The sequence below is a fragment of the Apostichopus japonicus genome, chromosome 11, assembly GCF_037975245.1.
Source record: "Apostichopus japonicus isolate 1M-3 chromosome 11, ASM3797524v1, whole genome shotgun sequence".
In the NCBI taxonomy this organism is placed as follows: domain Eukaryota; kingdom Metazoa; phylum Echinodermata; class Holothuroidea; order Aspidochirotida; family Stichopodidae; genus Apostichopus; species Apostichopus japonicus.
This window is the reverse complement of record NC_092571.1, coordinates 18,272,392-18,300,126: the sequence shown is the minus strand read 5'-3', so window position 1 is coordinate 18,300,126 and position 27,735 is coordinate 18,272,392. Positions and strand designations below refer to the sequence as shown.

The following is a 27,735-nucleotide window of genomic DNA, read 5'->3' as shown; positions in this document are numbered from 1 at the left end:
TATGTAATGTTATATACCTCTCCACCAAAAGGTTCTTAATCCAATTCTATATTGTAAAAGCTGTTTCCATTCTCTTATATACTATATTATATACACCAGTGCTGTGGCCGAGTGGATGAAGGCGGTAATACTTTGAAGCAATGAGGCTTAGCAATCGGGAGGTTCCGGGTTTCGATACCCGGCCGGGTCATATTAAGATAGGTTTTTCATCCAACAGCAATCTACGGTTTCCCATCTGAAATGACTTTCTCAATGGAAAAGATTCCAAATTTGAATTGGAAGCCACCTGACGTGTAAGTTGTAATCTATAAGCCCTTGCAAGCTTCTCCCACATTTATGGTTGCTTAAGCATCATAAACTAACTGCTGATTATTATTATTATATTAAAAAAATATTAACTATGCTTAGATCAAGTTTTACAGTTGGAAGGTTTGCTATTACCAATCTCTGAGCCCTGTTTCCTCTTCACCTGACCACTCCCTCACCTCTCCTGTCCCTATCCCAGTTAGTCAACAACAGTTAGAAGACCTTGCTAAAAAATGACTATTTCAGACATCACAATATACTAACCTAATAACAGTTGTTATGGTATTGTGAGTCTTGGTCTTTTGGTGTCATTTCAAAGCAAGAGGATTTCTGTTATCAACGATTCGTAGATCCACCATACATACCTATTATGTTTCCAGGGAATATTTTCAACAAAAAAAGTTTATCGTTTCTGCTGCCCTTCCATCATTGCTTGTTCTCTGCCCCTCCCAACCTACCATAAATATTATCAATTTATTTAAAAATGATCTTGGAGCCAAGTCAACAGAATTGAAAAAGGTAACAATGTTCTACTACTACAACAACTCCTAAGAAAGACTGTTTACCTGTGTCAAAGTGCGTTATATCGACGACTGTCCCTTCCTCCGAGACGTTGAGGTTGTGTCTGCTATCGGTCGTCATGCTGGTCTGGTCAAAGCTATGAATGTTTAGAAGACAATCGGATAGAGTTCAGAATGAGCGACACGAGACAAAAACAGACCCAAAATATGAGAGCAAAGGATTGACTGTATCATCGAAGAAGAACACTCTGTTAATTAGTGTTTGCACAGGTTATCCAGATACCCGGGTACCCGCCCGACGCGATACTACCCGGTTCCTAATTTATTACTCGAATCCTACGCAAAGTGTGATTTAAAAAAAAAAAATTGGCAAACCGACGGTTAGGCAGATTTCCCATTGACTTACTGTGGTGTTAGGCTACCATGTGGTCGTAGATAACAGCAATAACGAAGGTACCCGCCCGACGCGATACTACCCGGTTCCTAATTTATTACCCGCATCCTACGCAAAGTGTGATTTAAAAAAAAAAATGTTGGCTAACCGACGTTTAGGCAGATTTCCCATTGACTTAGTGTGGTGTAAGGCTACCATGTGGTCGAAGATAACAGCAATAACGAAGGTACCCGCCCGACGCGATACAACCCGGTTCCTAATTTATTACCCGAATCCTACGCAAAGTGTGATTTAACAGTGTTAATACAGAGAACCACAATTTCATGCTAATAAAATGTTAGTGAATGATACGAACAATTGTACTACGATGTGTGGCCAATAATGAACAATCGACATAAACATGTCCTATGAAAAGTCCTCTCAACCAAAAACGATTTGCGTTATTGCGATTTAAATTCATACGATGCTTCCGCCGTTGCTTCTTTTCCTTTGCTGAGTTTCAAAGCTTTTAGGGCATAAGGGATTTGTCTTGAGCAGGTGTTCTCAACAGAGGACCCACAGGCCATTGGCCCACAAGAGACGACTTAAATTAGGCCAGCTCGAGAATAGTGACCCAAAATTTGGCACAATCTCCCGGTGAGCAGGTCCTTATTTCCATAGTTACCATGAACAGCATTATAAAGGACATTCTGGTGACCCACATTGATTGCTTAATGAAAAACCACTTTTGTACATCTTTAGGTCAAAATCATATTCTCAGAGTATTTTGATAGGAGGCAAAGATATGAATTTTGGTAGAATTTGTTAAAGTTCCGTGAATGCACCTGGTAATGGTGTAGCTAATGATCTCATTTTTACCATTCAGGTGAAATTGTTTTTGAACTAGCAGTTTGGAATATTTTGCGGAGATGATACTACTTTACATTGTCTGGCACTGGGGTATCCTTCAATGAATGATCCTATACTAAAAGATATGATCCTATATGAATGATGATCCTATATGAAACTATATGAATGATCCTATACTACCTGAAGACATGTATGGACCCGTCATCTGAACAGGACACCACCCGTGTCGAAGCCTGACAGAAACACAAAGCCTGGATCCGTCCTGCCTGCCTGTTATAAGTAGCCTTTGATCGATGGACAAAGGCCTTCCCCATCAGCTTCCCGCAGTCCCAGATTTTGACAGTTCCATCATCAGATGATGTGGCAAAATATCCGTGCTCGGAGCTCACCTGTATCCTGAGAATGAAACGAATCAGATCGGCTCATATAAATCAAACTATCAAACTATCCGTGCTCGGAGCTCACCTGTATCCTGAGAACTCAATGATTTCAGATCAGCTCTTATAAATCAAACTTTCAAAATATCCGTGCTCGGAGCTCACCTGTATCCTGAGAACAGCGATTCAGATCAGCTCTTATAAATCAAACTATCGACATGCAAAAACATCACCCTCAGCACAAAAAACACCACTTACTGATGATGTACAAAGAAAACAGGACATAGAAATCCTGCCAGTAAGAAAAAAAATATTTAACAACATAAAAAAACTTAGCTTTGCCAAAAATAGACTGATCAACTAGCCACTTTCCTCACTTATTATTTTCGATATCTTGGACGAAAAAAACCAGCAAAGAGAAGAGAAAGTTTCTAAGAAACAGGCTACATCTTAGGGAGTCAGAAAACAAAATCCTTGAATATTCTGTTTCATGGATCATTTAACTCTCTTGATCAAGGAATTTCAAGTCAAAGCTTTACACAAACTTGAAAATGCAGAGCCCCCTTAATTTCTTGCTTGTTAAAAAAAAAAAGCACTATCACTCCTTAAATGCCTAGCTACTATCCTACACCTCTTTCTGGCCATACCTTCTTAGCCCTCTTTTCCTTACCTATTGATTGCTGCTTTGTGCTCATGCAGGTGTGCGATCAACTGACCCTTTGGCTTCCAGTTGACGTCCGGTACTATCTTCTGTTGGGCTACCTTGGCGATACTAGATATTCTTGTAAAATCTTCCAGGTGTTGTGCCCTCTTCTTTGCGACCAGACGTCGCAGGTCTTGCTTGCAATGTGAGAAACGTACTGAATGAAAACAATAAAAAAAAAAAATTTAATCAGTTTTGGTATCTCTGAGTCATACAATTTTTAGTTGGTCTATTAGTAGTTTACTTTTATTTTTTAATTATATATATTTATTTTGCGATATCTAAACAAGAGTACATTTGATCCAACAATAAAAGCTGCTTCATACAAGCATTAAGTTATACCAGGTAGCTGGGGCTGCTGAGTTTGGTTAATTTTCGGGACACTGTTGGGTACTAAAAAAAAGAACCCATAGTTATGCTTTTACCTAGCTTGACTATGTTGCCTTTTTGCTTCCTAATATATGGCATACAAAAGTGGTGAACCTTATGACTATGTATAGCTTATTTCCAATTAACACTCAATAAATGCAATATTTTCTCGAGACTGAAATTGACAGAATCCAACGTAATTAGTTACATTTACATTGCTCATTACTAAAATCCTCAAGTGGGAGTAAAGTCTAGGACGCATTGGTCAAATGTAATCTTCTATCAAGTAGTCATGTTTTTAGGTAACTTTTTGCTGGAAACTAGCGAGAGAAAATGCAAAACAGATGCTTCAACATTAAAACTACGGACTTACTCTGAGTCGGAAGCGGTTTGTTCTCTGTCGACGAAGGTACCTTCTTGATAGGTATACCTTCGGCAGCTGCCTGCAGCTGTGACATACTAATAGAACCTTGATTGGTGGATATCCCTGAAGCCCTCTCTTTCGACACACCGTCTCTGGATACCTGTCTACTGCCCTCAGGAAACATCTTACCAGCCGGGGTTGCTTCTGAAATACCTTGGGGTGTTGCGGAAGAAGTACCCTCCTTGGAGTCATTCTCTGGTTCTCCCCGTTTAGCTCCATCTTGGGACGGAGATGCGTTCGAACGATCGTCTTCCCTCCTGGGTTGACTCGCACCCTCTGTCTCAGGTTGGGCAGGCTTCTTCATGTTCGGCGGTCTTTTCGGAAGAGGCGGTGGCTCTTGAGGAACTGCTTGAGGGGGCTTTGGATGGGATGTGGATGAGTTTTTGACCTGCTGTGAGTTCTGGATGGTACTTAAGGCATCCTGGCCTGGTTGTACCGGGAATGTGACACTTTGCTGTGATTGCTGGGCCTGTTGTTGCGCGAGGACAGCTTTTTGAGACGGTGGGGCCAATCGGGCCTGAGAATCACCGAACATAGCTTTCCACTCTTCATTCTGTTTGGGTAGATTTTGCAGAAGAAGCAAAAGATGGTGAAGTAAAACATTATATATCATCTCAATTCTCACAACATTATCCATGTAAAGAGTACATATATTCTCTCATCTTGGATAGTTATATATTGCTAACTGGTATTTGTTTGTTTTACAAATAGTGAAATTATATAGAGTATTAAACTGCAACATACAAATTAGCAAAAAGAAAACAAAAAGAACAAAATAACACAGAGAATTAGGTGCACTCTGGTCACTGAAAATTTAACATTGGGCTGAAGCAAATGATAAAGATTAGTCTTTTTCTTGAAAATTGGGCAACAAACATTGAAAATTGCAAATTTATATCCTTGTATAAAGAATTACACATTTTGCACTGCATCCCAAAATATAATAAAAAGCCATCATTCCGTTCAAGTGCAGCTCATTAACTTAAAGAGACCCAAACTTCATTTTTTTGGGATTATAAAGAAAATACATTGGGATTTGAAACATTGTCCAGTTGGGCTTCCAAGTGGTTAAAACTGAAACAAAAAAATAAAAGTTAAACATAGAATAATACAGACAGAAATTAATCAAACAAAGAAACAATAAATTAAAAAATGAAACAATTAAGTAAACAAAAAAATTACTTATTTAAAAAAAAAATGAAACCAAGATACAAGTAATCAACTCAAGATCAAATTAAAAAAAAAAAAGCAACAGTGATGCATCACAGAATTAAGTATGGACAATAAAAATGAAGGAAAAAAACAATTATTGAACCCCCACCTGAACCATATCAATGGGGTATCAGGGGTGAAGTAATTGTTAAAGTTGACTCCCATATAGGGGTCTGGGTGTCCTCCCCCAAAAACAAGAACAAAACTGAATAGTGCTTTCTGAGGCATATTTAGGCTATAAATTAGGTCTACACACAAGGATGTGCTAATATCTACTTTTAATGCTTTGTGTTTGGGTTGAAAAGTGGGTGTTGCACCCCACCCCCTCCCCCATCTGGATCTGCACCTGGGGCAATGAGGTATGTGCAAGAAAAATCATGCTCAATCAGAATGCAGTAAACAAGTAATTAAGCCAAAATGATGGAATCAAGATAATGTGATAAAAGCAAACAACATTTCTTACAACATTTGATGAATCCGACGGTCCCTTGATCTTGCTGGATTTCCTATATTGTGATTTCTCTCTGTTCTCTTGTTTAGCATCGTGAGGCTTACCCAGGGCAGCGTGATTCTGTTTGATGTATCTCATGTTAAACAGGTTAATAGATCCCGGCTGAAAGGGGGCATCTGGACTGCTTGGGGTCATATCGCTGGAGCTAAAAGCAAAAGTGGAAAGACTCCTAAACGATGGACAATTCTAGGAATAGAGCAGATACGTTGTATCTGGAATGCTGGTGATCTTATCACTGGAGTAGTTAACAGAAGTGAAAAGGTCCTGATTCACAACATATGAACTAAACAGGAAATAACTATATACGACTGGTGTGCGGCTAAAGATACTCTTGTAAGAAACGTCACCCGAGATAGAGAGCCTGGCAACTCAAACCAAACGACTTAACTGGTCCACTCTAAGCCCCCCTCCCCCCCCCCCCCCCGTTTCCCTTGCATCGAGACTGTGACACTGTGATCATGACGATGCTGAGTTGAATGTGTATCAAGGGCCTGATTTAAATAAACTGTTAATGCCTAGTATGGGGCGTCTAGCTTACTAGCAGACATATCACTGGAGTTACAGTCTGACAATTACTCCTGAATATTCATGAAATATTTATTACAATCAGCGAGTTGGGACTATTTCCTAATGCTAACACCTCTCTAAACTGTACTCCAATATCATGCTTCAGAGCACTGGTATTGACAGAACAAACAGTTCCTAACCTTGATCTGATAGAAACATGATATTCATACTGCTCGTACTGACAATACAAGTGCTCTGAAGCAGGACATGACACTGCAGTACAGAAAAAATTGTCCCAACTGAGAGATTACAATCATTAGCTATTCATAACGTCAAGACACTAGATAGATAAAGGAAATAACTTTCAAAGAGAGTCCTTTAACATCACAGGAGGACCTAGAACTAGTAAAAGAACACTCTTTAGGTAGGTTCAGTCATTCACCAAATCCCTCTACATTGATCTGCTCTCTGCACTTTTATTCTATGAATATTCATATCTTCTTACCATGCCCTGGTGTCATGCTGTTTGACGATCAATTCCTCTAGTTGGATAAGTTTATCTTCATCTTCCTCCGTCATGCCTTGTGATATCAATTTCCTCAGCATCTGGGAATGAGAAGGTACACCACAAATAATAATCTCCATTACAATAACTTTAAAAATTGATGAGAAATTTTGTTGATCAAAATATTATGAAGATTATAGAGTAGCAGGTTGTTCTTCAGTCAGGAAAAGAAGAATACAAATTTATTTATTTGCTGCATATCGTGTTGCAACAGATGCTGAAACCTTTCTCCAGAGATCTCTGCTCAAAGTGACTTGTAAATTGACAAATTGTAGAGTTTTACCAAAATGCAACTATTGGTAATAGTACTATGAAAGATCCTTCACCTTCAACAGACCAGGAATACAGTCTTGAGATCAAAACTGGAATTGCTCGCAACATACCAGACAGGATGAATCTGATGCTAGGGCATAGACTGGAGTGGATCAAAACTGGAATTGCATGCAACATACCAGACAGGATGAATCTGATGCTAGGGCATAGACTGGAGTGGATAAAAACTGTAATTGCTCCCAATATATCTGACAGGATGAATCTGATGCTAGGGCATAGACTGACTTCATCTTGATGTCACCGGATGTTTACATTTAAATCGTCTAATTACGCCATTCTGCTTGATTTTTTTTTTCCCCATAAGGATGTGATAGGAAGATTTAAATTAATAACAAGTCAAAGAGGATGCATGGATACTTTTACCTGTGCGAGAACGGCATCTGTTGGGTCCGTGTAGTCGGGCGGCTGTCCGTGGCGTGCCAGGCCGCGAGCCGACTGCCGTTGTTGAAGCACCTTGAAGAACGGTCGAACCAATGCTGACTTGAGTATGTAGTCAAAGACCTGTCTAGAGACGGGTTTCTTTAACACGCTGAGAAGAAGGGGCTGGAAGACAACAATAAAGTAACTGAGACTGGCCAATACCTTCATATAAAATGGAAATTCCATTGCCATGAGTAGCAAAGGTTAACACAGTAGTGGGTTACCCAGCGAGTGGTGGGTTGGAGGGGTTAAGAGCCCCTGTAGAATCATGACACTGGGACCCATTTTTAATTTCTCCTTCAGAATATTAAGGAAATGCCAATACGTTTTTCTGTAACTTATGTTTTCCAGGTCTAAGTCTAAGTGTCTACTGGTGGTCTAAGCAATTTTTCAATACACAAAAATAACAGGCTTTGAGAGTGCAAACCCTTGCCCGCAGGTTATAGTTTTCCTTCCCACCTGTGCTTGGACCCAAGTATGGCCCTCAGTTTAACTCCATGTACCCCCTGCCCCCATCCTTCCCCCTTTTGTGAAGAGAATTGATGCTCATGACCAGATGCTTTAAGAAAAGGTTAAAGATTTAATTACAAATATAAAGAGTTAATTACAAATATAAAGGTTAAAGATTTAATTACAAATATAAAGGTTAAAGAATTAATTACAAAACATAACGGTTAAAGAGTTAATTACAAATGTATGATGAAATATTTCTCACCACTTTGTTCATTTGAATAATCTGTTTGTTGATGTAAGGTTTCACCAAGGCAATAAGATTACAATGAATATCAGCAATGTTAAAAGTACTGGCCATAGCGCCAACCACTCCAGCCACACTCTGGCGTACCCATAGATTCTGTGGGTATCAAAGAATATAAAGGAAATTAGAAAATAATAGAAAATAAATAAGTAAGAGATAACAAATTTGTGAGAGAGGTGGCATTTACATGTCAATAACCAAAATTAAAAATTCAATGCATTATAGATTCTGTGAGTTTTAATGAAAATTATCAAAAAAAAGAAAATAAATTATAAAAAAGTAATAACTAAGAAAAAAAAATAATCATGAGAAAGATGACATTTACATGTCGAGTAAACCATAATTAAAAATTCAGTGAATTAGAGATTCCATTAGTTACCAAAATAAGATCAGATATTATCTAAAATTTCAATTTATGATTATGATTATGATTATGCTTATGAATTTATGTGTTTCAAAGTGTTATACACTATCACTAATTCACCAATCTGCATAAAAAATAGCACTTTCATCTATTAAAATCCATAAAGCATTTCAAATGCCATCAAGCATTTCAATATCTCAATACATAACATTTATGACAATGATAAAATAGTGATATAAACTACTATTATTAAACTAGCCTGCATCAATATAGCAGTATCCTAAAACTAGTTACTTACGGGATGACATAAACATGAGATGCAATCTTTGGCAAGCTCCAGGATTACTGGTTTCTGAAGTAACTCTAACTGAATCAGTGCAGTCAGAGCAGAGGCGGCCTTGCATATAACGTACTCCTCGTTATCCCTGAGTCCCTGAGTAAATATAGAACGGAGAGAATTGATCGTAAAAAGTCTTACATTTGAAAAGGAGCTATATAAAAAATGATTTCTGCAGATATCAATCTCATCTACCCTACCACACTTTCATAGCAGATGTACCCTGGCCTAGCCTACTTGGAGCTGAGGCTCTTGTTTTTCGTGAACAATTGAGGGACATCACCTTCTAATTTCGCCTTCGTCAGGGTACAAGAGATATTTCATAGTAGTTTTCGTTGAGATTGCACTAGTGATTTTATTTTTATGGACCCAGACTGTTTGTCAGAGATGGGACAAGCTTTGAGCTTTCATTCGCTTATTCTGTTCTAAAGGGTATAAAAATTCACAGTAAGGCTTGTTACAATGATTCCTTGCCATTGTAGACCATGTATACTAGCACTAACAGGGACCATTTATGTCTTCAAGATAGGCACCTGTGTGTGCGTCTAAATGAACTTTCATCCACCTCAGCCACTTTCTTCATCAACCTCTCTTCTCTTTTCTTGCAATCAAACTTTAATAAACCTCAACAACAATATTCATGAATCTCTTTCCTTTTGTATTCTGACCTCCACATTAAACTATGTAACATTTAACTATGTAACATTAAACTATGTAACATTAAACCATGTAACATTAACTATGTTACATGAAACTATGTCACATTTAAGCTATGTAACATGAAACTATTTAACATTAAACTATTTAACATTTACTCTATGCAACATTAAACTACAGTATGTAACATAACACTATGTAACATTTACACTATGTAACATTAAACTATGTCACATTTAACTATGTGTCACATTAAACTATTTCACATTTAAGTTATTTCACATTTAAACTGACCTGTCCAAGGAGAGGTTTGAGTATGTTTGAACTCTGCCAGCCGACGTAAGCCGCCACTCCCACCAGGGTGTCAAAGAAGGCACCTCGTAGCTGCCAGTCGTCTTTATCGTTCAGGAATGTGATCATGTGAGAGAGCAGGATGTCGTTAGCTTTTTGCTTTCCGAAGAAGACGCAGAGTTTGGTAATTCCGTTCTCGAGGAGTGTTTGTTTCACAATGTTCTCCTGTGACCAGAAAGCAATTGAACATCATCTGCTTTATAAAATCACACTTGTAACAAGCAAATATATACATAAATTTATGTTTTTTGTCACGAGACCCCAAACCATTCAGAGGACCATCCTCTAGGGTAATAGTAAGCAGGGATGCCAGCAGGGTTTGCCCCTAGGGGCTGAAAATTGTGGGGACTTGGATGTCCCAACGACTATGTTTTAACTAATGTTGGGAACTGTATGAAAATCCAGAGAAAAAAATTGCGGTATAGGCTGCAATTTGCGTATGCTACAGTGTGTTAGGATAAAAGTTAGAAATTCGCAGAAAAAGCTCATGCCTGTGTCAACTGTGACGGAAAAATTCGTGTGCAGCCAGAACCAAATTTCAAAATCGGGAAAAAGCAGGAATTCCGGCTATTGCCGGAATTCTGGCATCCCTGAGTAAGAAAGTAAGCCAGGGTATATATGCGAGGTATATATACTGGGTATATGCAGGGTATATGTACTGAGCCAGGGTATATATGCGATTACCTTTATAAGTGTCACAGAGCTTTTGAGAATTGGCCAAACCAGACAGGTCATTTTATTTACTTGCCATATTTTTAATGTGTAATATATATTGATCACAAAATATATAATATGTAAAAGTCAGTGGGCATGACGGTTCGATTCCTAGCCGAATCTTCTTATGAGGCTGCTAGGATCGAAACGACAAGCACAATTACTTTTACACGTTCTCTTACACATTTTCTTAAGTGGATAAGCAGTTTGCAAGCAGTTTTTGTTTTATTTTAAAATATATATAATGAATACATAAATAATAAGAAAGGTTGCAGCAGTACTGTTGCTATGACAATAAGCTTTCCTGTGAATGATTTAGAATTCGAAGGTGGTCGAATCACCACCCTCGAGAAAGTTTTCCACTGTTTTTTTTTATTTATTGCATCTTTGTCAGAACAACTGCAAAATCTGGGCATTTCTAAATATTAGAGGATATGTTTGGGAAAAAATGGAGGTATGGAAGACCTTATCATCAAATCTTAATACATTTTACTTAAAGACTTCTTTCTCTGCTCTTGTGAATAACAAAAAAATCTTCATTTAATCTAAAAACACCAAAAGCAAAAATGAGCTAAACAGCTGGTCACAAGAGAGAGATAAATAAAAACAAAGTGACTGTTTAATTAACCTTGAATTGTCTTCAACTAATATGACAAGAAAAAGTGTTAAAGTAAGAGGGCCTGACGTTTCGATCCTAGCAGGATCCTGCTAGGATAGAAATGTCAGGCCCTCTTGCTTTTACACATCTCTTACACAGGCTCTTTAGTGGATAAGCAGTTTGTTAACAGTTTTGTTTTATTTTTAACAAAAAGTTTAAAAAAAAAAAAAAAAATACATCATTTATATAGCGCTAAATCACAAAAAGTATCAAAGCGCTTCACAAAATGAAAACGATAAAAAGGAAATAAATACAGTGAAAACAAATAATAACTTAATAAAAATAATCCTAAAATACCAACACAAAAAAGTTAAAAAACAATAAGAGGTTATTAAAAATACAATAGGAGGTTATATAAAAACAAAACAATAGGAGGTTATGTATCAAACAAAAAAACAATAGGAGCTTATAAAAGTACAATAAGAGTTTATAACAAACAACTTACCGGGTCACTGAGGAGAACGACCACCCGTTGTTGAATCATAGTATGAAGGTTTTGGAGCTCATCCTCGTAACTGGCCTGCGAAAACGTCAAAGATGATGTGATTATGGAACGACCACCAAAACAGACACTTGATCTGATTACCTAGTTTCCTAAATCTCTGCTAAACTTTTCTCACTTCCATATTAATGCAACAGAGAACAATGAAATAAGACATGCTGAGTGGCTGAAAGTAATTAAGAACTTCAGAAAGATCTTAGAAAAGTTGGAGCAAAATTTTTTAAATTAAATTATCACTATAGATATGACCACAACGATTTTCCTTGACCGTATTTTTCTGTACTTTTCTTTTTTTCATATTTCTACCCGACCTTTTTCGAAAGACTTCCACCGCAGAGAAGCATGGTAAACTGACGTTTCTAGGATTTTTATGATAATCTCGTATCAATACGATACCTTACCTGCTATTGCACATAGACTTTTTTTTTAAACTTTCTCAAAGAACTTCCGCATGAGAAAAGCAAAGGAAATGCCAGAATTAATAGACACAATGGTGACATTTTAGGGATTTTTATCATTATCCCAAACAGTAAAGGATCCTTACCTGATATTGCACGTAGGATTCCTGAGTGCCATCGGTCTCTCCATTCTGAGGGTGGCTTGGATCTAACTGAATCATTTCCAGGAAGCGAAGGGCGATCTCAGCCAACGTAGCAACGTGCTCCGCGTAGGCTACTTTGACTAGAGTGATTTCATCCTGGGCCACATGAGCCTGCAATAAACAAGAGAAACATTTTTAGTTTCTGTTTTTTTTTTTTAATTTAATAATTGAAGTAAACTGTTATAGAATTAAACAGTTTTTTGTTATTTGACAGAATAATCAATGATTAAAGTTCCAGAGTATAAGTAGTAAATTAAATATGGGTCATGTTTCTAAATTTCACAAGTCCACTTAAATCAAGGTTAGAGGCATATGTTGCATCAACGTTCTAGCCATATTACCAAGCAACCAAGCATCTTTCAAACTAAACATAATATCGGCCAGGAAAGCAGTTATTTTATTACACTGGGTTGCCACACATTAGTAAGTGGGAGAAGCAAAATGGCGGTTTTCTTCACTTTATTCAGTGGCTTTTTCATTCACTAACTTCTTTCAGTGGATATCCAATTTACAGGGTGTTTTTATTTTTTATTTCAATTCCAACTTTCTTACAAATTTTTAGACCCATTCAGATGGTTTCAAAGCTTCAAAGATTTTGATTTTCTTTCTTTGTCATTTGAAATGAAAGTTGTGTGATGGGAGGGAGTACTACTCCAGACTGTTCCTAATGAATACTTTTAATAAAATGGACAAGAGAATCTAAATGGATTTTAATATTCTCGACTTTGATTATATGTTCATTGTTTATAACTTATCAAGCTAAAACCTTAAGAAAAAAATTGGTATCAAAACTTTTTGATAAGAGATTAGCTATATTCACAAGTGTATATTGGCATGAAAAACATAGGGCTGGTTCGTACTTACAATTGCTGGCAAGATGTATTCTGGAAATATATTTGCATCGCTGAAAAAGGAAAGAAAATACAGATCCAAATTCCGTACACACATGAAATGGGTCAAAAGTTTACACGGCTGAGTAAAATATTAAATATATTCCTTCTCCTGGTTTTTCAATGGATTTCACATAGAAGACACCTCCAAATGTCACTGTTTTAAATATCAAGTTTATATAATTACCAAATACTGTCATTGTCTTTGTTTCACCAGCGAGTGTCGATGTGGAAATATACCCTAGACAAAATTGTATATATTCCCAGATATGAGGCAGCACTTTGTATCTCCGGTAAAGTTGCAATAACTTTTGATAAGATACTCTCATCACAATGCAGTTCACTTCATTGGCTGTTTAACTTTCACTTCAAGTTTTTTATCCAAAATAGTCCAAAACTTTCAATTTTCACATTTTTAGCTTGAATTTTCAGTTTTACAGCTTTTCACTCTGCATACGATTAATATCAATATGAATGTGATCTAAATGGTGAAATTTGAAACGATAACTTTATGGAAAGATTTCTCAAACCCTATTTGAGCTAAAGCTTCTTTTTTGATCTGACTGTGGGCAATACTTTGTGGGTTAGAAATATTTCTGAATATTCAGAAACTAAAGAGGGGCTGCCATTAAGTATAAATGTGATGTAAGCTAACAAAGAAATTTTCACCTCCTGGGGACCGTCTCAACCAGAGATAAGGTAATTGTCAAGACTCGCATTGCCTCTGCTCTTACTCTTGGGAAAGGGTCGTTCATGAAAAACAGCTGAGGATTACAACAGTAAGAAATATTATGCGGATATAATGGATATTGGTGAATTGCTTCATTATCAATGTTTCTATGAATACACCTAAATATTGATACAATTTGAATACGTTTATTCTGTTCCTAAATAGAAATGTGAATACATGTATCTGTTCCTAAATAGAAATGTGGATACAAGTACCTGTTCCTACATAGAAATGTGGATACATATATCTGTTCCTAAATAGAAATGTGGATGCATGTACCTGTTCCTACATAGAAATGTGGATACATATATCTGTTCCTAAATAGAAATGTGGATACATATATCTGTTCCTAAATAGAAATGTGGATACATGTATCTGTTCCTAAATAGAAATGTGGATGCATGTATCTGTTCCTAAATAGAAATGTGGATGCATGTATCTGTTCCTAAATAGAAATGTGGATACAAGTACCTGTTCCTACATAGAAATGTGGATACATATATCTGTTCCTAAATAGAAATGTGGATGCATGTACCTGTTCCTACATAGAAATGTGGATACATATATCTGTTCCTAAATAGAAATGTGGATACATATATCTGTTCCTAAATAGAAATGTGGATACATATATCTGTTCCTAAATAGAAATGTGGATACATGTATCTGTTCCTAAATAGAAATGTGGATGCATATATCTGTTCCTAAATAGAAATGTGGATACAAGTACCTGTTCCTACATAGAAATGTGGATACATATATCTGTTCCTAAATAGAAATGTGGATACATATATCTGTTCCTAAATAGAAATGTGGATACATGTATCTGTTCCTAAATAGAAATGTGGATACAAGTACCTGTTCCTACATAGAAATGTGGATACATATATCTGTTCCTAAATAGAAATGTGGATACATATATCTGTTCCTAAATAGAAATGTGGATGCATGTATCTGTTCCTACATAGAAATGTGGATACATATATCTGTTCCTAAATAGAAATGTGGATACATGTATCTGTTCGTAGATAGAAATGTGGATGCATGTATCTGTTCCTAAATAGAATGTGGATACATGTATCTGTTCCTAAATAGAAATGTGGATGCATGTATCTGTTCCTACATAGAAATGTGGATACATATATCTGTTCCTAAATAGAAATGTGGATACATGTATCTGTTCGTAGATAGAAATGTGGATACATGTATCTGTTCCTAAATAGAATGTGGATACATGTATCTGTTCCTAAATAGAAATGTGGATACATCTATCTGTTTGTACATAGAAATATGGATACATCTATCTGTTCCTCCAGATAGATGTATATATGGTATGACTGTTACTATATATAGTATCAAACTTACTATATATGGTATAAAACTTACTACATATGGTATCAAACTTACTATATATGGTATCAAACTTACTATATATGGTATCAAACTTACTATATATGGTATTAAATTTACTAGATATGGTATGACTGTTACCATATATGGTATCAAACTTACTATATATGGTATCAAACTTACTATGTATGGTATGACTCTGTCAAGAATCAGGTCATCAGGGAGATGCCTTGATAAGGCTAGCAAAATCTTCAGAGAGGCAATCTTGGACACGCAGAACTAGAATAAAAACAAAAACAAAAAAAGGAATAATACAATACAGAACAATACCATTCGATACAATACAATAAATACAGTAAAATGCAATACAGTACAATGCGATACAATACAATACAATAAATACAATACGATACAATAAATACAATACGATACAATAAATACAATACAATAAATACAATACAGTAAAATACTATATAATACAATACAATAAATACAATACATATTATACAATGCACATATTATTCTATTATTCTATTTTTCTATTTCTATTCTAAGGAGCTTGAGGAATGTCTTAATTTTCGATGTGTAATTTTATTGCTCATTGATTGAATAAAGAATCTATCTATCTATCTATCTATACAGTAAAATACTATATAATACAATACAATAAAGTACAATACAATACGATACAATACAATACAGATAAATACTTTACAATACAATACAATACAATACAATGAAAATCATATATACAAATCATCAAGCTTTAAATACAACTGACAGTTAAATTTGTCTTTATGTTCATCATGTTATATTTTCCTATGGGGTTCAGCTTGGACAATTGTTGTATGATTAGTTCTTATATGGGAGGGGACTCCTTGAAGCGTTGGGTAAGTGTGTGCAGACTTCAGACCTTGTCCTGGGGGTTGATTAAATGGTAGGCTACAAAGGCTGCAAATTAACTGCCTCAAAGACTCCAAAAATAAAACAATTAACATTTGAAGCTGACCTTGCCATTATTTATTCGAATGTTTCTCAAATTAATATGGAATCTTGATGAAAACTAGTTAACAGTCATTCACAGCGATTACTGGAATTTAAGGATTTTTATGAGTCCTTTCGATTCGAGCAGCAAGCAGCAGCCTCTTAATTGTAAGATCGACGATGCAAGAGAATGACTGGCTCACCTTTAAAGTCCTTAAACAAGATGTCACTAAGGAGAGGATGATAACCACACCATTACTCCTGTCTCTTGATGGAGTGCTCTCCTCATCTTTCTTTGGACAGAGGTTTTCCAGAATGTTCCTAAGGTCCTTGACCAATCTGCAGATACCAAAGTATGGAATGGAGTTAAAAACCAATATATAAGATATGAAAGAACATTGCCTGTGTGACTCTTGTCTTCATCTTTCACCAGGAAAAGAGAAAAGGACAAAGTTGAGGGAAGGGGGAGGGACAAGGGGAGGGGTAAAGGGAGGGGCAAGGGGATGGGAGGGAGGGAGAGAAAGAATAAGTGTGTACCACCATTCAGTTCTAACAAGAGTACACCTTACCTTAACACAGTCCGAAGCACCGCGAATGCAACCAATTCCAGGAACCAATTTAGTCCCCTTTAGCAGAAACATCTTCCTAGGCTACCCCTCTCCCGTACCCCTTCTCTGGGCACACCTTCCCTTGGAATCCCATCCTTCTGGCTATGCAGACACTATCAATCACAACATGTAAATCTCAGCTGTCTATCACCCGGTATTTTGTGATGGGCTGATATTGATTCTGACATGAAGATGTTTAGCGTAACGTGCCAAAGTCCAAATAAAATTAGACGTTAACTTGTAACATGCTGGTATTTTTTTCCTGACATACCGATAACTTTTCCTTTACATTCGGAAACAGATGGGAGTTTTTAGTTTGTATCCTCAACTTAATGAAGAGAAGGGCAGAAAGAGAATTATCCTGTGACATTCTCCTAAACTTACACAGATATTTTCTCATCGGCCGGGTAGATTGGAGTTTCGGAAAATTTCCCAATGTAGATTTTGAGATACTTGTAAAAGAATTCTGGGAAGGCTGTTCCTCTCCACTTTTGTAGATAACTCTCGGCTGACAACCTCTTTGAAGGGTCTTTCTGGAGCATGTGTGTCACAAGATCCTGCATGGAAAAAAAAGCAGTCATCATTAAAAACATTAGAAGGCCTGACTTTTTAATCCCAGCAGCACATGAAAATACCATGCTGAACAGGTGTGAAGTTTGACAAAATTAACAAAGGAGGATGACTTCTTCAAAACTGCATTTTTGTATCCATTGTGTCAAAATCTGGTGGTTTTTCCTACTTGAAATGCTAAGGAAGTGATTAAAGTGAGAATTAATGAATATCAAAGTGTACATCTATCATTTTTAGAAGCACAGACATCTCACTAGTAATGATAGAATTATGGTTTAAAATGTCTGACAAAGAGGCTACAACTGTGAAGACTACATTTTATCAAACTGTGTCAAACCTAGATAATCTTACTCTGTACGAACGTTATGCAAATTAATTGCAAACTGTTGATTTGGTGAGAACAACACAAAACAAAGCTTTAAGGATGGCCTAGTAAAGGTTTCCCATACTTTCTCCCATCCATCTTCACACATCATATTACATACATCAAAATCCAGCAAAACTCGCTAACCCTGATATTGTCGTCTTCGATCTTCTTCAGGTTAGCATCGGGGACATAACTGTCCGATCCCTGGGTGCAGTAAGATAACAGCTGCGAAAGGTCAAACGGAGCGTGACCTTCTGTAAATAACTCCGCAATCACACATCTGATAGGAGAGAAAACAAAATACAACAAAACAGTAGAATGTGAATAAAACACAACATTAACCTTTGCAAAATATTTCGAAGAAAATATTTAAACATGTTGTCTGCCATCGAATACAGAATATTGATCATGATATATTCTTTGCTGTGGGTTAACAAACTCCAACAGTTATAATGCTAATCATACCAAAACCTTCCTCAACACCCTCCCTCACTCCAGTACATCCCCCTCCCCTATATTATGTAGCACCCCCTCCCCCCCCAAAAAAAAATTATATAATAATAATAGTCAAATACATATTAAATGTGATAAAATTGGTTACCAAAAAGTAGTATTCTTGAATTAATATCATAAAGTATGAGACTGACCCAGCGGAGAAAATGTCCATGGATGGAGTCAATTCGCCACTCTTGATGGAGCTTGCTCCAGGAAGCCCGTCCATCTCCTGAGAGTTTGTAAATTCATTCTGTTTGCTGTTGCTGATCTCTACAAACCTCTCTGGCGCGATGTAGCAGGTACGTCGTCGTGAAGTGTCAAAGAAAAACGAAAAATCCGCGGGGTTGTCCTGTGAAGATAAAAGACAGCATTTAAACAATGGGCAGCAGAAATTGTACGTAAACAAAAGGATACTTATGAGTGCTTCTTGGTACAGCGACAAAAGAAGGTCTCAGTAGTCGAATTATCCAAAGATGAATTCCAAAAACGCAAAAATAGTCATATAAATCACAAGCGATAATTTTGCGGAAAAAACATGTGTAGTAACTTCCAGGGTGGTAGATACGGAAGGAGGAATTAGTGGGCGTGGCCCAGGGAGCAAGGGCGCAGTGCCAAAACATTTCCAAATGTGTAGTTAGGTAGATAGGAAAGTGCAATTGTGGAGTGGGAGACAGGTAAGAGAGGAGCGAAGTAAATATATAACACAAGGTACTGCTCTCGGATGAGGTGGGTTGGGGTGGGGTAGGGAGGGGGCGGGTGTATTGCAGTGGAATTGGATGTAATCCATCAGCCTCAGAAGGATTTTGATTGTCCAAAGTTCAAACAGAGCCTTAGTCTTTTGCAGAAGATCCAACCACAGTTAAAAGTTTCCACTGGAAAACGTAAAGAAACAGTACTTGGATTAATTTGTAAATAAGACAATCTTGTTGAAACAAAATACTCACATCAGGAAGATAAGTTGGTTTATAACTAGCAAAGTCGGTTAGAAGAACCCAGTTCCAACCGGTCACCATCACATTTTCACTCTTGATGTCACCATGACAAACCTTCCAAAGAAAGATTTTATAAAAGAATATTGATAAGACATGAAAAAGCTTATCTGAGGCTGTAATATATTTAACAATATTTGTTTGGAATTGCCTCAACGATGTGACACTATACTGACTGTGGTTAAATGAACCATACTTGCAGAAGAATGCCTAAGCATTTACTTTATAATTTTTAAATTCATATTTTCTATTGACTTACAACATTGCTTAAAGAACAATGAAAAGATTGCTACAAACTTAAACAGCTCTGTAGCAAACACAAATTTAAATATTTTCAGCATCTAATCTGTGGGACACAAAATTTAACATCTTCGGATTAAATGGATCAAGGACAAGGACACACACCAGTCACTTAGACCGATGGTTCCTTACGACCCAATGTTTAATACAGCATTAAGAGTCCTACTGAATCTTTGCATAGCTATCTTGATCTAGTATGATCCTTAAACAATAAATGTTGCAAAATTGAACGGAAATATTTCATCTGGTCACAATGGAGTGTTTGAAGTTTGTGAAGCAGTTTTGAGGCTATGAATTTCCTCTTATAATAAAGTACTTTGGTTCCTGTGTGCAAATACTGCCACACGTCTTGCACTTGTACTTATAGCAGTTTGCCAATTTTGCATAACATTTTTTTGCGATGGGATACCATATATAAAATCACTCCCTGTTTTGATGTGGAAAAATTTCCCTGTAGGATACTTAAATTTTAGTGGAACTGGTATGCAGTATATACTGTGTCATAACTAGAACTCTACAAATTTAGTATTGATATGTGATTATTTCTTACAGTAGTAAGACTTAGTTAGACTAGAAAATAAACAGTTCATGGCAATCAAGTCCATGAAATATATGCACTACAGTTTCCACTGAAATCTTCCACGCATGTGCACTTTCATTTACATTAGGTCTTCATCAAAATGCTGCAATGCTCCTTTAAGGTGAAAGGTACAGTGACATTGACATCAGGTATCAAGAATATTTCAAGGTTAGACTAAAAATACCTTTACTCTGTGGGCTTGATTTAAAGCACAAAGCAGTTGAAATGCGATCCACTTCTTCTCAATCTCTATCAGGAATGGTCTGGTGCTGATCCGATCGTAGAGATTATTCCGAACGTATTGCCGGAACAGAAGAGCAGACTTATCTGACAACTGTATTAAGAAGATAAAAAACATCCAGAAGGTTTTATCCGTAAACTGTAGATTCTAGAACCAAAAAGGTGGGACAGGAAATGTAGGCTCGACAATTTTCACAGCCTTCTTTGCATATAAGAAATGGGACAGAATTCCAAAATTGACACTAACTGCAAATTTAAGAGAAATTGGCTAATTTGTCCGGTTTGGGAGCAGACATAAAATAGTTTGTACAAAACTCTAGTGCAACTGGAGGTCCGATGGCCAAGTGTGACTTTTTCTACAAAATCTTAAAGAAGTCCAACCGTCAACTATAAAACAGCTTCCTGGATTGATTTTGATGGATATATGTCAAAGATATGATATATAATTCATTCAGCTCGACTTGCCGAGCTTTTCATTTTCATGAGACAAAAGTTGGTTACTGTGAAGTCTCAGAATTGAATTATATTTACTTGGTCACTGACCTTCCTTTGGTGGAAAAATATAGAGGATGTCTTACAGAGTTCAATTCTACTCTAATTTTGGGGTTACCTGTAACTGTATATCTCAAGAAGGAAAGCTTGGAAGGACCTCATATTTAGTGTGTAGAAGTACCACATTGAGTACTAGAAGCCTTTGTATTAACCAGTAAACCTTTTTAAGGTTAGACAATGTATTAACCAGTAAACCTTTTAAGGTTGGGTAATGTTATAACCAGTAAACCATTTAAGGTTAGGTAATGTATTAACCAGTAAACTTTTAAGGTTATAAATGCAATGAACTTGAAGGAATGCTACAGGAATTTGATAACTTGACTCACTATAGAAGGGCTTTGAAGAAACTACAGGGAATAAAGATATCCATGAACCTCTTACTTCAATCCCCTTACATATTTTTCTTGATTCCTTTTTTTTTTAATTTTAATTTTGTTTGATCACACTTACTGTGCTTCTCATAAATGGCAGACAGTTGGATGCCTGACATAACTTCTCCTTAATTTCTTCAAGCTGCCACTTGTACTGTTTCAAAGGGAATGAAGGGTCGTGGATGACAAACACCTTTACCACAGAGTGGCCTTCTCTGTGTAAACAAAATTATAAAACAAAGAAACATAAGTGTATCATGTGTATGGATGGTTTAATTTAGTCATTGAAAGTATTTCAAGAACATGCATGTGACGAAACACTTACAGTGCAAATCAGTGTGTCGTTAGAAGAGAGAGAAACACTGTCAATGTGGTGGTATTATGAAAGGACCCTGCACACTACATTAACATTCATGAATAGCAAAAGTGATACAGAATGTGAACTTGCCTCATACTATTTATTTAGGTCAGCTTTTCAGTAAAAACAAAACTGTCGATATTATGAAACAAACTACGTTCGACAAAGCCCCGTTTCTAGACTGCCTAACAATCAGTTTACAACTGCAGTGTTTAACCGTACTTAAATATCACGATAGGCTACATGTGCTTCGAATTTTCCCAGGTACCTTGCAAAACAACCCCCCTGTCTAACACCTGTTTGTTAACATTTTTGGCACGGTTCCAAAAAACTTTTCATGGAGTAAACTATTTTGGCTCCACTCTAGAGTTAATTAGGTCAGTCAGTAAAGGGTTAAAGTTATGCGAAATATTATCTTAGACGTTCAAGGAAAGTAGGTAAATATCCCCGTAACATTAAGGTAAGTAAAACACACCTCAAGCCAACCGACTCCTCCGCATGAACAAAACAATCTTTTCCCCATGATACACGAGGCACAGTCTATACCATACAGACATAGCACGATATCAAGGCCCCAATAGCTACAGTATGGCCATCTTTATGAAAGTAAACCTTGTAATTCCATGTTTTAGGCCACCAGACGTGATTAACTTAATGCTAAATATTGTTTCCATGTCCTTGTAGAAATCGTCAACTTCGCAAAATACAATTGTGTTTTTGTTGTTACGTGAGATCCATAACCGACGAAGTGGCTAGGCTATTTACTATACACTTAACTATGGTAGGATATTATTATTATTATTTTTTTTTGGGAAATTCTAGAAAATACTTTCTTTTCCCCCCGCTTTACACCAGATGTGGTCTTCTGGTTTATTCATAAATGGGTATACTAGAGCCTTGTTTACATGACACTTGTTGCATTTAGCACGATATGCCAGTTTCGCGTGAATTTTTCGAAGTATTTTGCTCGATCTTTCGTAAAATTAGAAAGGTGTACCAACTTACTTTTCGTACACAATTGGTAATTTCTCTACTGATTTTCAGAGTTTTGTTCTCTATACAGTCAATGTTGTAAAGGACGGGTTTTTTACGAAGTTCAAAAGTCAGTAAATGAAGTTGATAAACTTTATTTCTTTTCAACTTTCTTAACCATGGAATGCTAGAATAACATTTACACATAAAACGGAGAATTTTTTTTCTACATTTATTTCAAATTTCTTTCACAGGAAATTATCGTCATTTGTTCAATCCTCAAAAAATATCGTCTTGAAAAAAAATTATCGCGATAATAATAATTTTCGATATATCGCCCAACCCTAGTTACAAAGCTGTTTGCGTTGTCTGAAGATCGCCGTGAAACTCGAGTAACAACATGCTGTAGGTTACTATATATACATCAGGCTTGGGGTAATCGTAATCAGTAATCGTAATCGATTACAATCGATTACATTTTTTGAAGTAATCGTAATCGTAATCGATTACTTTTGTGAAAATTACAAAGTAATCGTAATCGATTACAAGGGCAAAGTAATCGTAATCGTATTACATTTATGATTACAGTGAAATTTGAATGAGAAGGGCAAAATCAGTAGAAATGATTAAAACTAATTCTTACTATTGGTTTTTAGTGTGACCAAAGAAGTGTTCCTGCTTCTAGAATTCTCTAGCACAATAAACTTACACTATTAGAAGTACTGAGGATTTGATAACCATATTCAAGGATTTTTTATCACCTGAATTTTTCTGTTCAATGCTGCCTCTCAGCGTTCACAATCCTTTTGCATACACAACTGGTTGACATTAGTTGACATGGTGTGCTGATTATAGAAAATTATTTCATTAGTATATTAAACACTTAACAAACAATAACAGTCAGGCTGACAAAATACACCCTTTAAATTCATTTAAGTAAGTAAATTTGATAAATAATTCCATTTGCCATGTTCAGTGGGCCACAAGGCTCAGGTGTAGCAGCTATTGAAAGCACATTGCTATTTATGTCAGTCTATTGTTCTCATTACCAGAGTTGACCACTTTTTGATGAAAATAATTTACTTTTACTTTGGCCTTCCATGTCCCATGTACTGTGGAATCATTGGAATGCCCCATTTCAAAGCTGTTTAGTTTTATTTTGGTGTTATAATGTAAAAGAGTTTTTAGTTTTGCTGCTATACAGAAATTATTAGTTTACAAAATATAGTGTTGCATGAAAATCTTCATTTGTTTTACTTTAGTATTTGTCTGTTTACTCTTTGTCTGTTTAAATTGTATTTTTTACTGGACTTATGGGTTACACATCTTAAACGTGTTAAGGCATAAATGTGTAATGCCTGGTAGGAATTGTAGATATACTTCCACAATTTTGTCCGTATATAATGTAAATGCCCTTCCTTTGCCCTATTTCCCGGCAGAGAGTTATATTAAACAGATATGCAGAGGATTGTGCAAGTAACCACAATGTAATCATGATTGTAATCACGATTACATTACAATGTAATCGTAATCGATTACTTCAACTTTAGGCTGTAATCGTAATCGTAATTGTAATCATACATTCTCAAGTAATCGTAATCGATTACATTCAGATGTAATCGCCCCAAGCCTGATATACATACAGGTATACTATATGTATAAATATAATTTATGCAAATTTTTTGAGACTTACTTGAATTTAGCTTTGGCGACTTTGAAAAACCTGGTGCTTCCCAAACTGCTGTCAAACTCATAATCAGACACATCTGTGAGATAATGCTCGACTGGAAGGATCTGAGAGGGAGCGATACCTGTCAACTGATTTCCCATGATGCAACTGAATTTTCTTCAAGTTGGAAACTGTCTATGGCATCATCATTGTTTGCACTGTTTCTAACTGTGAGAAACAACAAGCATTCATTTATACAATGCACTTTGCTCGTAAATCATGAACAAATATGCCAAGCCTAGGTCTAACATATGTTAAGTTGAAGTCAAACTTTTTGGAAATCACTCATTAATAAAAAATTATAAATTATAAAAAAAAGGGTATTAAACATCAATTTTTTTGTTTCCATAATTAATAGGAATTTAGGAATTTGCAAACACTGCAACGACCTTGAATGGCACTCAGGTCAGTGAAAGACGTCACTATGGTGATCTTCAGATTGTAGTGCACTGTTCAGTATGGAGGTGAACTTGATTTTCATGTCTACAAATATAAGTGTTGTTTTAAAAATTAAGTTAGGATGCATGGCCTAAATAGATAATTAATGTTTGTGTTTCTTGATTATCTCACCACGTATGTAAAAGTTGTACGGAATATTGCAACGATTTCTCCTCAACAAGGTCTTTCATTTAGTTTGCCCAGAAAGCAAGGGAAATCCTAAAGCAAAGGTATATGCAAGGAAAAAAGTTGCTCCTAAAACAGTAATGATAATAAACTGATCTAGACCCTAGTTCATAAATACTGATGACATACCCTAAGAAATACAGTTTATATCCTTTCACATAACAAAAGCATTCACCATGAGAATCTGATAGATATTAAATTTCTAACAAGCACAACACCGACACTGAATGACATTGATTTATGGCAAAGTTTCGGCATTGACAAGATTGGTTTTCCATATACTGTACAGTACCTATCCTGCAACTGTACTAGCCTTACTTAGGCTAACACAGACAAGTGGGATGTGGGAATGGACCAGTCTCTTATTTCCCTGGTTGGATTGTTCCAGTTATTACTAGGGGTATTATACAGCAATAAAATTGTTTGAGGTCTCAAACTGGAATGGCACTTCACATCCCTTACTTATTTTAATTAATTTGAGTTGATATCAGGTAGAAAAAAGAGGTTCACACAATTAGAGTACAGTAGTCAATTGTTTTGTCAAAGGACACGGGGCCCTTTCTTGTTGTAAAATACCCACTTAATCCACTTGATCGATCATTGTTAATTTAATGTAAGAAAACAAGATCCTAACTAAGTTACTGTACTGTGTAAGCGATAGCCTAGCCAATGAATTTACATCACAGTGTTAGCCTACTGTACGTTGCAAGTACTCCGGCAAAGATGAAAGGAAAGTAAGCTGCCTAACCATTAGCCAATAAATAGTATGCAGCCGTGTGTGATACACCACTTCAGTTAATGTGAAACTGCACAAAAATAAAACAAAAGGAAAAAACTACCTGCCACAAATTTCATGAACGAGGTCAATTTCACTGTAAAATTGGGAATATACTAGGCGATAACAGCGTTCGATGTGACCAGAATACAGGACACGGAAATGATAGCAGTTAACCAATCAAATCCTCCTTTCGCATTCCAGTACTCCAGAAATTCTCCAAATTACTTTCAAGATATGTATACTGTGCATTAAAGTTAGTAAATGTTTGCAATTGACAAGGACGATTAATTTATCATAAACCAGAATTTCTAAGTATCATGCAAAAAATCAATTTACCAACCCGACTACTAAGTCGGGCATTTGCTTTTGCGACAGGTGTGTTTACGGTTTACAACAAGAACTTGTAATTGACAACATTTCGTCGGGCCAAGCAACTATGGCAAGCCGTTGGAACCCTTCACCTAAAAATTTAATTTTGATATTATACATGATGAGTTCAACCACGTTAGTCCTCGCATTTATTGTCACGTGATATCTCTCAGATATCATGGAACACAAAACGTAACTAACTTTTATAAACCGTGAAAAACAATTAAATTTCAACTAATGCGAGGGTGCGCGTTATACATATTGGGCAAATGTTACAACAATAACGTAATTCATTCACAAATCAGACAGTCTGCGTGTCAAGCTACTTTTGCCCTTCTAAAGTTGCATACAGTTGCATAAAGTTTCATCTATTGTTGATATAACACTAACGTAATACTATCCACGAGTGTACCTTAAATATCTCAGATATATTGAGCAACATAATCGTTTATGGCATTAATAAATAGTGTTACACGTGAAGTAATGGCTAGGAAGGTGTTATTTTCACAATTATCAATTTTACAACTTCCTTTAAGACTATAGACCGCTCCCTTCAGGACAACATTACATTTTCTCCCCCTACCCACCATATCAAAATGGTGGATATTCCCCCTGCATGAGTATTATTCAAAATTAGATTGTCATTAATGAGAGGAAGACATTCTCTTACAGATGTACTACCAAAGGACTTTGCGAGCAACGAGTTAAATGAATCTGGAGAAACTATCACACAGTAAATACGCGCGTACCATGTATGGAGGGTCATGTGATGTGTTCCAGGGTGGTACTAATATACTACTCTCCCTATTACGCATGATGATTTCACCCAACCAGTACGTAAATGTGTATGCGTGCTTAGAGCAGCAGACGACACCCGTTACCTAGCAATAACCGTGCCTGTAGCCTAACGTGATAGCTATATTCCCGTCGAGCAGCATTAGGCTCTGTTCCATGGAGAATTCCGTGGTTGCACCGAACTAAACATTTCCCCACATTTCCCATTTCTACATTCACTTATAGCAAGTAGTAATAACGTTAGGCCATATGCGACAAAGCTTGCCCTAGAGCTGTATTAATAAGTAATATATATTATGTAGAAGGCCTGCCTTCATTCAAAAGAATAAGGTTGAACGTTAGCATATTAGCACTATTTCGTAGGCCTGAAGTACCAGTACCTTCTTACGCCGTTAGTTCCCATGTCCGATCCGTCTTGGTGCAAATCTTTCACGAAGTCACTAATACTGTTCTTGGACTGCTACAGAGAAATATCAGTTTGGTACCACCCTGGAACACATCACATGACCCTCCATGCATGGTACGCGCACCCAATTGACATGAATCCTCCAGATTCATTTACCTCAATGTTTGCGAGTTATTATTAAAGCTGTTTAGATACCATTCCATATCAGCATTAATCTCGTGCAAACCCGGTAATAAAACTGAGTCGTCA

General features: G+C 36.4%; 1 protein-coding gene across 2 annotated transcripts in view; it reads right to left on the bottom strand.

The window, feature by feature from the left end:
- The window catches only part of LOC139975895 (phosphoinositide 3-kinase regulatory subunit 4-like), a 32,628-nt gene extending 6,426 nt beyond the window's left edge, over positions 1-26,202 (bottom strand). The window contains exons 1-25 of one of the 2 annotated variants that reach the window (XM_071984169.1): positions 25,978-26,202; positions 25,085-25,171; positions 24,479-24,682; positions 21,535-21,670; positions 20,477-20,626; positions 19,368-19,469; positions 18,576-18,772; positions 18,073-18,208; positions 17,376-17,548; positions 16,587-16,722; positions 15,583-15,678; positions 13,992-14,086; positions 13,297-13,336; positions 12,376-12,543; positions 11,775-11,849; positions 9,901-10,122; positions 8,911-9,045; positions 8,207-8,344; positions 7,435-7,614; positions 6,679-6,779; positions 5,619-5,811; positions 3,893-4,496; positions 3,118-3,307; positions 2,251-2,466; positions 873-964 (exon numbers count right to left, since the gene is read on the bottom strand). In XM_071984169.1, coding sequence (XP_071840270.1) covers positions 873-964; positions 2,251-2,466; positions 3,118-3,307; positions 3,893-4,496; positions 5,619-5,811; positions 6,679-6,779; positions 7,435-7,614; positions 8,207-8,344; positions 8,911-9,045; positions 9,901-10,122; positions 11,775-11,849; positions 12,376-12,543; positions 13,297-13,336; positions 13,992-14,086; positions 15,583-15,678; positions 16,587-16,722; positions 17,376-17,548; positions 18,073-18,208; positions 18,576-18,772; positions 19,368-19,469; positions 20,477-20,626; positions 21,535-21,670; positions 24,479-24,615 — 3,712 coding nt within the window. In that variant the 5' untranslated portion in view covers positions 24,616-24,682; positions 25,085-25,171; positions 25,978-26,202. The remainder of the gene's footprint in view (positions 1-872; positions 965-2,250; positions 2,467-3,117; positions 3,308-3,892; positions 4,497-5,618; positions 5,812-6,678; positions 6,780-7,434; positions 7,615-8,206; positions 8,345-8,910; positions 9,046-9,900; positions 10,123-11,774; positions 11,850-12,375; positions 12,544-13,296; positions 13,337-13,991; positions 14,087-15,582; positions 15,679-16,586; positions 16,723-17,375; positions 17,549-18,072; positions 18,209-18,575; positions 18,773-19,367; positions 19,470-20,476; positions 20,627-21,534; positions 21,671-24,478; positions 24,683-25,084; positions 25,172-25,977) is intronic. The other variant, XM_071984168.1, reaches the window with a different exon arrangement.
- Positions 26,203-27,735: the final 1,533 nt, after the last annotated feature.